A 10,763-nucleotide genomic window follows, 5' to 3' on the forward strand; every position below is an offset into this window, starting at 1 on the left:
CTCTTTCCTGTGACTTTTTTCCTTCATTTGAGGGAAGAAAGTCTGTGATCACTTCAATAATTTCTTTTGCCTTACAGTAGTGTAAACCGTAGGCTTAAAATACCTGTAAGGCTTCAACGTACTGCTCCCCTCTGCAGAAAGTTCAACACATCTCATTATAAAAGAAAACAAAACCAGTTTCTGAGCCCTGAGTTTGGTACCACCTCTCACAAAGTGAAGGGTTTCCCAGCCAGCCCATCTTCAGTACTCCAGGTCATCCAGGAGCATCCTTCCCTCCCATCCTCATTCTATTTTCCACCGAAATAAAGCAAGTGTCAGTCTCCCCTTTATCGTAGTCAGGTGTAACAGACAGCGGAGAACAGGCTATTGGTAACTGCATTTGCCTCACGTCACCAATTAGCCCGGGGGAAGAAGATGCAGGAGAGAAGCCAGTTTTGAGGCACGCTGCAGTGAGGCTTTTTCACCAGTGCAATCGGAAATCTCATCAAAACGAATTAAACCAAAGAAAAACGAGAGAAAATAAAAGCAGAGAATTTAAAGAATTGTTTAAATTCAATGAAACCAACCGTGTCCTATATGTGATGTTTTCATGGATGGATATTTGCAAGATTATTTACAAATTTATTTTTTTGAGCAGCAGGTGCACAACATACAGACGGAGACATGGTTTTCGCATTGTATGTTGATTGGATGGCGTGATTCAGCAGGTAGATAAGGAAAATAAAGAACAAAACAGGAAACAAAAGAGAAAATGAGTAATCAGGACAAGCAAAAAAGGAAACTCTGAAAATTTCACTGGAAAAAAACTGTTGGGCTTTTGGGGGTGTTATTTTATGATAATTATATAAATAAAAAATGCTTCAAACCAAAACAGATTCTGAGATCCTAAAGATAACACAGACAGTGCGGTAGTTATTTGCATTTCGTTTTGTAATGCAAATGGGGAGACAATTCACAAACACTTCTCAGGATGTTTTTTATATTTCCAGGCATAGAAATGGATGTCAGTTTGCCATACACCCATTGGGCCTCCCGAGGCCGGCCGTGTCCCCAGGGACACGCTCTTCTCAATGCCACCTGTTTTACCTCAGTTACCAAGAGGATAAAAAACTGACATACGAGTTTTTGCCTAAGGAAATAAAAAAATATATATGTATATTCCACTGCATTCACAAAGTAAATTACGTGTGACATGACTAGAAAATTAAAATAAAGCAATTAATTAACACATTTCTTTTCCTTTTATCTTTACTTTTCAGAGGGTTAAAAGTACCGCTGCAGCATGGCTGGTGGAAGCCGAGTCTCTCAAGACGAGACAGCCTGGGCGAGCAGGTTTATTGGCGAACGCTTACAGCTGGAATAAACAGTCACAGAGAGAAACGGTGCTCCTGCAACTATTTGCGAGCCTGACCTCAAAGTCATACCCAGAAAGTCATCCCCTCTCTGCGGGGAGCTGGAGGGCTTCGTGGGTGGCTGTTACAGGGACAGACAGTTGAGGTCATGTTGTGGCTGTCACCTGGACTGAGGAGCCTGAGAAACCCTCTTATGTAAGGGGGGAATAACAGGGGATGGCCAGGGAAGGACTAGGAAGACAAATGAAGATGTCCTGTGCTGGGGCCCCAGCTCTGAGTCGGGATGAGTAAAGACCTGCTCTCCTCTTTGGTTACACTCAGCTCCGTAACGCGGTGCAGGGCGCTGCTGCACCCGGACATGCCCCAGGCCACAGAGCTGAAGCGGGGTTCAGCGTTAGCTGTGCTGGTTTGTGCGGAGTGGATGCTCATCCCCGGCTACCATTCCTACCCTGCCCTACCTGGAACCGAAAAGGGCAAAGAGCCTTCGGGCAGAGGCAGTGGGATTAAGGACTCCTGATGTGTTCTCTGCGAAGGAGGCACCCACCAATCCTCGCCTCAGTCCCTGCCCTTTGGTAACATCATGCTCCCTATTGCTCCAGCAGGTTTTTCAGCCCTCTTCTACATTTTTGACTGGTTCTGAATGCCAGAAGTGTTTCAGTGACTTAGGTGCAACTCCAGTTTAACGAAATAGCAGGTTACACATTACAAAGATGGCTTAAAGTGTAACTCCTCCAGGACATAATGTGCATTGTGCCACTTTCCAGGCAGCAAAACAGTCCTGACGTTTCCCAGACGGGTTTGGGATCCCGTGGGTCAGACTAACATGTGCTGCATCCTGTCATGGAGCCAACAAAACGGGACTGGAGCAGAGTCCTGAGATCCAGCTCCAGAGACCAGAGCCGGATCCTTCTTCTCATTTTCCACCCTATGTGCCACGGAGCATCCTCAGGACTGGAAGGGGAGGAAGGCTCATAGGGTGGTAGAGATCCTGGTACAAGACTACTTCCAGCACATGCTACTGGGTGAAACAGAATGAACTGCTCCATGAAAGGCCCCCTGAAAGCTGCCATTATTTGCTGCCATTAACAATTCTGTTACAAACATAATCCTTGGGGCACCACTGGAAGCTCCTGCTCAGGTTATTAAGCAGTGATTCTGTGCAGAGACCCGTGCAGCTCTGTCACCTTTAAGCAACCTAAGCTCCTAACACCTCTTCAGCAAGCCACGCACGACGCCTCTGAGCTCCCAGCCCATCATCCCTGTCTGAGGCCAGGAGATGGATGTGCGCGGCTCAAGGAAGCGTACGCCGGTGGCTACAAAAGCCATTCCGTGAGGATGAGCGTGCTGCTGCGGATGGGCACGGGCTGGAGAGGGGTCAGAGAGGAGCTGTAGGGAAGACCTTCTGAAAAACGAGTCCAGCAAGAAAGTGGAGGAGGATCTCTGGGCACTCTCTGTCTACAGGGGAAAGCAGACGCGATGGTTATAGAGAAACACTGCGGAGAGGAAGGTTTAGAGAGAGCTGAGCTCAAACAGGTGATGCAGTGAGATAGAGGAGCAGGAGGGCAGGGGCTGGAGAGGTGCTGGGGTACGTATGGCTTTTATATTAAAGACATGTTTGTATTGGACACACTGCCAGGGGAAGCTGTTGAACTACCTGAGAAAGCCCTCTCTAAGGTTTGACTTCCTGGATGCAGTTACTCATAAACCAAAAGCCACTCCATGACCACCTGGGAAGGTAATGGAAAGGTGCAGAGGTGCTTGGGAGCTTAACCCTTTTGGAGTTTACGGATTGTTTTTAGAGGTAATTCATACCACTCTTCAAGGGCATCCCCAAATCACTGCTATCTTTGATACTGGCACCCAGAGAAATCACTGCAGAGTGGAGGGGTGATGCTGTCACTCCCAGCACCCTCGAGGTTACTGCATCAGTGCCTGCCAGCTCACACGAGAGTCTTTGGGAGCACATTTACTCTCCAGCCCAAAGACCAAGAGAGGGGTGGGGAACCTCCGCTTACACACTAACTCTCCTACCCTTAACAGTTGTTCAGCAGTGCTGAGAGGTACCACTGCCTCCAAAAAGCTGGGGACATGCACATACAGCCCCAGATGTGCTGCAACCTTGTGTTAAATTCAGTGACGTATCACAGCCCAACCTGATCGGGCTGTAGCCAATTCCCCAGGTGCCAGACAGCCTCGCCAAGGCTGGGCCATCCTATAAGAGCTGGAAGGAGAAGCAATGGCCTCTTCACCAAGCAGGCACTGCTACCTGGCGAGCAGGGAACAGGCAAGGTGGATAGCTGCTCGCTGCCTGCATAATAGCTATGTGATGGAGGATTTCACTAAAAACCATGTGGACTTGGTGTTGCGCTGGTGACACCTTTCTGAAGGAGAAGACACTGATGCACCCCATCTACTGTGCTCTGGGGAGACACCCCTGCAGGGCTGGGGCCAGCTCTGGGCTCCTCAGCCCAGCAGAGACATGGAGCTGCTGGAGCAGGGCCAGAGGAGCCCCAGGAGTGACCCGAGGGTGGAACCCTCTGCTGGGAGGAGAGGGGAGAGAGCTGGGGGCATTCAGCCCAGAGAAGAGAATGAATGTCCTAAGCACTCAGAGAGGGGGTAGCCAGACCTTGTGTTGATCTGAGTAACTCTACCCTGGCTGTAGATAGTGCATTGAAAACAAAAGGCATTTCAAAGCTTGTGAGATGGGATTCACCAGCTGTTAAATGAACACCATTAGTGCAGGGTCTTAAACTTCGGGGGTTTATATACTTTTTTGTACCAAGGAGGTTGGGCAATGCTGTATTTTGTTAGAAACAGTAATAGGGTCTTCACTACCAGCTGAATGTCCTGTAAAGAAGTCAGGGAACGTAGTTCTTAGCACAGACTAAACAAATCTATAAGTAAATCTCAAGGACTGAGAAAGAAAAAAAATATGGTAAGGTTCAAATTCACCACATACAGATACAGCATCGTCAGTTAAATCACACACTGAGAGAGGAGCAATTTATAACTTAGGCTGTCAAGGCTTGAGTTGGACATTTACTACCCTTACGGAAAAATCCTCTGGAATTTAACGGCGAGTTCAATTGTGTGCTTCATGTAATCTACAGGACTCGTTAGCAGGGAGACAGCCGTCATTGTAGGGCTGACCAACAAATCCCTTGGTAAAGTTGTTTATTTGTTTTAATGCCCCACAACGCTTTCGTGTTCCCCTAATCCAGACTGTGCAGGCCAATGAGTTTGTGCCTGTTCCTACGTTCCCACCATCTCTCCCCTTCTCATTCCTCTTACCACCCTCACTCTGCCCCGGGGCTGAGTGTAGGAGCTGTAGGGGACAGACGCGTGTGTGTGTCCTGCAAAGCAGCTCACACTGTAAACCAGCCCTCTTCAACATGATCCTTTTGATCTTCTTCCTCTGTTAAATTCAACAGGATTTTTCCATTAACAGGCAAAAATGGCTCGGGGTTAGAGTCGTTCGCTGAACGAGAAGGAGAGGTTGTTGTTTCCTGGCAGAGTCAGTAGCACTGTCGTTCTCATCACAGCTTTCTGCATGAAAGTCTTTGGGGCAGACAGCCGTGCTCATCTCCGGCGAAGAGCCGAGCTAACGGAAACAGGCTGCCAGGTCACCCAAGGACATCCCCGAGGCAGCCCTAGGGAGTAAGGCTGGCAGGGAGAAGGTGCAATATCTTGACAGGGTACAGCTTTGTGGGTAAATGAAGCAAATTGAGCAAACTGTACTTACCGCAATCTCTGTTACTAAAATATCAGTAATACTTCCCAACACTGTTACAAAATCAAAGACATTCCAGGCATCTCGGAAATAATTCTGCCAAATGAAAACACAAAGGGGATAGGGGGAATCCAAGGGTTACTTTTTTTTTTGTGCAACACCAGCTTTTGTTTGTTTGTTTTTAAATGCACATCAGGAAATACAAGCATTTCGTGTGGAGAGGAAACAATTGAAGGTAAACAAGGAAGGCACATACCAGCACCCCGAAGGCAATGATCTTCAGCACACATTCCATTGAAAACATGGATGTAAACACAATATTCAGGCATTTCAACATTTCTTCGTATGCTTCTGGAGCATCATAGAACTAAACCGGGATGGAAGAAAGGCTGTTACTGGAAGCTCACTCACAGAATAAAACCTTCCCAGCTGACTTGCCTGACTGCAAGACTCTTGCCCATTTTAGTGCCAGACTTTGTACTCACTTTAAGCAGCATTTGGGGTTACAATACAGTTATTCACACCACTCCAGGAGCACACCATTACAGTATGTGTTATCTTAATGGGGTAGCTGGGGATACACCCAGGATGGGAAGACTTGTAGCTGGTGTACAAGTCCCTCTAAGCAGAGCGTGGATCAGGAGAGAGGGAGGGTTTCTCAAAGGCAGAGGACAAGTGCAGGGCTGTTTCAGCAGACCTTAAGAACACAGTGACCCCTTGACTGTGAAGACACTCTAAGCTAGGCGAGGGATGGAAGGGGAGATGACCCACAATATCCAGCCATCGGCATCACTTAGGTGTGTCCCAGAAGACAGACAGTGCTACCAATGTGAATAATTTCCTGGGATGGCTGGATGTTGAGTATCCCTGAGGAGTGACCCTGCTCTGCAGCAGGAAGCCCAGGCTGAGCAGGGAGCTCTAGACCTACAGAGCCCAGTTTCCCTCCCATTGGCCATACGCCGAAAGGGCTACGAGCCAAACCAGTACCATGGAGAGGAATCCCATACACAGCATCTCATCACAACTAACCCACCTCCCTTTGGGGACTAAAGGAATCCCACGAGGCCTCTATAAATGACCTCAGGGAGATGAGAAGCGGCGATCAATCCTGCCAACCCTCCCAGCTCTCAGGTGGAGAGTACAAAGCCTCTCCAGCAAACATCGCATTCTCTAGCCCAGAATTGCAGAGGTTCAGTAAGAGCCCACTAACCTTCATCATCAGGACAATGGTATTGAGCGCAATCATGACCATGATAAAATACTCAAAGGGAGGGGACACCACAAATTTCCACATCTTGTACTGAAAGGATTGCTTGTTCTGAGGCATGTAGCGGGTCAGTGGCTTGGCACTTATGGCGAAGTCTATGCAGGCCCTCTACAAAACAAAAACAGGATGAAAAGAATACAAAAAAAAAAAAAAGGCTGGCAGTCTCTATCACTTGGGGTATTGTTGGGAGAGGGAGCGGAGCATTTGGTATTTCTAAATGTTTCTCACACACGATGCAAGTACGTCACTTTCGGACACTTGCTGAAGTATTAATCCCCACAACACTTCTACAACTCCCCTCTAACCCAGCTCTCGGGACGTCCCGATCCCTTCCCACTTAGGGAACAGAGTTACCAATCCATAGGCTCGCTTCAGAAAACACTCTGCCAATTCCTCCCCATATGTAGTTGTAGGAAGTGGAGGACTGGTAAAGATGTTATCTGCGTTTTAAAAAAGTATTGTGAAACCCAGGCATGCTGTCCCACACAGCAAACCTGTCCCACTAATAACATCTCATAAAATGTGAACTAACTCAACCAATAAATTATCCAGCAACTATTACTGGGTGAACTCCCAAGGACCTCCTCAGTTGGCTATTTCTGTTCTCTTTGCTGTGAGTATAAAACTGCATTAAAAATTGGTTTCTACCCACAAGAAGTTTTAATACTGGAACATTTTATCATCTTTGATTTGGATAAGAATTCACAGACTTAAATTAGTGCAAAAATATTTTCTGCTCAGTTGAAAATTAGTGTGGGTAAAGTATCTCTAAATATTCTGCTTTATTTTAGACTTCTTGTTCATAGAGACAAACAATGCACTAATTAATAATCGGTTAAAAAATCATCTCTTTTCATCAAAGATCAGGTTCCAGTTTTGAAATAAATGAAAAGAGATGGTTCTTTGCACAACAGGTCACCGAGCCTGTGGGACCCCAGACGAAGGATGTCATGGATGCTAAAAGACTGCTTGGGTTCGGGGGGAAACTAGGTACGTTCATGGAAGATGCACAGATGCCTCCAGCTAAAGAAAAACCACATCCAGCTCTGGAGGTTCCTGAGCTAAAAACGATGGTGTCTGCTGAGGCATTAAAGATCAGCCTCATGTGTGCTTGCCCTGGTCTTAGACTCTTCCCAAGGCATCTCCTTTTGGCTGCTATTGGGAGGACATCATCTCAGCCAGTGTGTAGGGGTAAATCATACGTCGCAAATATTCGGGGTGGACGATGCGACAATTTATGTGTACACAAGGCCTTTATTAAGATATAACTGCAGCAGACTGCTGCAGCCCCTACACACTACAAATTCTAAGTGCTAACTGCTAACTAAGTGCGCAGCTCCTTCCTTATCACATCTATTTATAGTCTCTAAGTTATCTTACGTACTCTGGCTGGATTGGTTTCAAGTTCACTGTCCTGCCCAGAGATGAGCTGGCTTTCCAATCACCCATTGACACAACCTCTCTGTCTCCTCCTAAACAACACGCCTCCTGCTGCTGACTGACAGCAGGCTTACAGGGCTGCTTCCCGGACCGGCCGGGGGGTTACACCCACAAGCCAGGCACAAAACCAGCCTGGTGAGAGGAGCGGTCCTTCGGGGAGCCACAGGGGTTGTAGTTCAGTTTGGTTTCTGGTGCCTGGCCTCTGAAAGGCCAAAGATTTCTGTCTCCTTTCACACCTCCATGCCTGCGCTTACATGCAAGTCTGTCTTCACTCTGAGGCGGAGGTGTGGTCCACGGGGACCTGCGACGGTGCTTACTAACACGCAGCATTTGGGGGCTCTCCCTGGTTTGGTTTTCATGCAAAAGCCCTAACTGTCGGTAATTTGTTTGGTCTCTACACCACACACCCTCAGGTAACGACTGCTCTAAAGCCCCCCGTGGCATGGGAGGAACGAGGAGTGGACTTCCACTGGTATCAAGGTGCTCTGAGCCCCAGGTGCTAACGCTGGATTCAGAAGACGCGGGTACCTCGTTTTTCTCGAGGCTGCACTCTGACATCACTTTATCTCCTTGCTCTTGGAAGGTGATGATGATTAACGCCACAAAGATGTTCACAAAGAAAAAAGGGAAGACAACAAAATACACCACGTAAAAGATAGACATTTCCATTCGGTAGCCAGGGCTGGGCCCCTGCTCCTCGTAGGTAGCATCCACCGAGTGCTTCAGCACACTGCAATCAAGCGTAAAGAGAGAGGAAAAGTCAATGAAATCAGCGTGAAGCACCAATGACACCCTGAGAGTCACTTGCTGGCCTTCACTCACGTGGAGGGTTTTCCACATATGCTCAGGTCAAACTCACTCCCATCTCTAGGGCTGGGAAGCAGTTTTCTTTGAGGATATTTTTAGGGAAACCCTGTCTGTTTTCCCCATCCTGCAGAACGATGGGGATTTGCTGAGTACAGATCCACTTACCCCCTGGCCAAGGGGAGCGGATACAGTCAGATCTGGCTTCTCTTCTCTGGTCAACAGGGATGAAGCAAGGGTGGGAAAAGAGAGGTGGTGATGATCTCCAAGTAGGGGAACGCAGAGAGGGCCTAGGGAAGGGAGGCTGATGCTTTAATGTTTTAGTCTTTATTTTGTGGAACAGCTGAACGTGGAGGACAGGGAAGGCCTGCCATGGAGAGACCCTGACCGTGAATTGTGCTCCACGAGTCCCAGAAGAAAATAAATAAATAATATTCATTATTTATATATTTATTTATATACTGCCAAAATAAAGCCATATGCTGAACAGTAACTATAGTTCGGGGACTGTCATACCCAGCATACTTTCAGCATAGGTCACAATACTTTGTCCCCTCATTTTCTTACATCCCCATTATCAATTTTACACCTGAGAAAGATGTGCAAGTCCGAAAGACTGAAGCAAGGAAGATATTCGGTGCTGAAACCTGCCCAAGCATCCCTGTGCAAGGTCAGAAGAATGTTAAGAAAAATGCAGAGCCCTGCCTGCTAATTCACGGAATAGTCACACAGGGGAAAGGGAAAGCTTAGCTGATAAAAGACAATTCTTATTTCACAGGTCAGCTGCTGTTTACATGTCCCTCAGAGCTGTGGAAAGCTGCCATAACCTCCTCAATCACTGACCCAGCCAGCCCCATGTACTCACGTCGGCCACCCTTCGCCTGTGGAGACGGTGAAGAGCGTGAGCAGAGCCCAGAGCACGTTGTCGTAGTGGAACTCATATTTTTTCCATTCCCTGGGCTGCGCCTCCACCTCATTTTTTTCATAATCAAGGTACTGACCCCTAGGATAAAACAGAGATTCAGATCAAACGAGAGACTTAAGCCAAATCAGCCATTTCGTGTGACTCATGGAGGAGCATCAACAAGCCCCGGCAGCAGAGTCTGACCGTGCTATTTATTAAAGACAAGTAAAGAGACGGCCCCCAGCTTTGTGACAGGAGTAAAGGCCACTTCCTAAGCCATTTTCAGCCACGGGAATGGGACCTGAGGTCTAGAACTGAAAAAAATTATAATCAGGACATTCATCCATTAGGCAAAGCCGGCAATTAACAGCATGCTGACCCCCGGATTGTCTGACCCCGGAGAAAAAACTGCACCTGATGGAGCAAAGTCTCTGGTTCCTGCTTCGGGGTTGGAGCCAACTCCTAAATGGGTCTGTCTTTGAGGGGTGGAGAGACTTGGCATCTGGAGAGTTCCCCTCCAATCTACATCCTTCTATAACTTCACATGTTCTTCTGTAATATATCTGCTTTATTGCAAGGAAGAACCGCAGTGACAGCCTCCGTCGCTGCTGCATGCGCACGGTCCCACCAGGGACGTGCAAGGCATCGGGACAGGGGTTACACGGGCAGACCTGGACAGTGCTGAGGATGTGCTTTGGGTGCCAAGAGAAAAGGTGAGCGAGGAAGGAGCACACTGTGGCGAGTAAAGCACCTTGCCAGCCTGCTGCAAAGGACAAGGCGTGACAGGGCTTCTAAGGTGTCCAAATACTGACCCCTTTTCTAGCTAATTAGAAGCTCTTTCACTTCCTACCGACTCATTTCTGATTATTTTTTCATTACATTTTTCTAATTCATACAAACCCTAAGAATCAAGGAAGCAGGTAGAAAAAAGATTCACGCCACCCTTTCACAAACCCTTTACCTTAAAATCACACCCTTAAAAGCCCTCCCCAGGAAAAGGAGCCTGCTCCCCTGAGTCATTAAACATCTGGGTGAATGTTTGCTAGATCAGAGCCCGGAACGATGCAGCTGTTACAACAAAGGGATAGTTCACCTCCACTGTAGCTGTGCTTACCCACATTGCTCCTACTGACAGGATACTCATCAAGCTCTGCAGATACCCAACTGCTGCAGCTTTGGGACAGTCAAGGGAGCTGCTGCCGCTGGAAGAAAGTCAGGCTTCCCCCCACAGCCCCTACCCCCAGCCATACCTGCAGTCCTTCTCCA

General features: G+C 47.7%; 1 protein-coding gene across 1 annotated transcript in view; it reads right to left on the minus strand.

Moving 5' to 3' along the window:
- Positions 1-10,763, minus strand: part of LOC104497030 (voltage-dependent N-type calcium channel subunit alpha-1B-like) — a gene marked incomplete at both ends in the record, with an annotated part of 66,231 nt that overhangs the window by 41,892 nt on the left and 13,576 nt on the right. Inside the window, 6 exons of the mRNA XM_010140240.1 lie at positions 567-572; positions 5,095-5,178; positions 5,339-5,449; positions 6,293-6,457; positions 8,318-8,519; positions 9,459-9,596. Of these exons, the coding sequence (XP_010138542.1) occupies positions 567-572; positions 5,095-5,178; positions 5,339-5,449; positions 6,293-6,457; positions 8,318-8,519; positions 9,459-9,596 (706 nt within the window). The remainder of the gene's footprint in view (positions 1-566; positions 573-5,094; positions 5,179-5,338; positions 5,450-6,292; positions 6,458-8,317; positions 8,520-9,458; positions 9,597-10,763) is intronic.

This window comes from Buceros rhinoceros, unplaced genomic scaffold, assembly GCF_000710305.1.
Source record: "Buceros rhinoceros silvestris isolate BGI_N320 unplaced genomic scaffold, ASM71030v1 scaffold17037, whole genome shotgun sequence".
NCBI lineage: Eukaryota > Metazoa > Chordata > Aves > Bucerotiformes > Bucerotidae > Buceros > Buceros rhinoceros.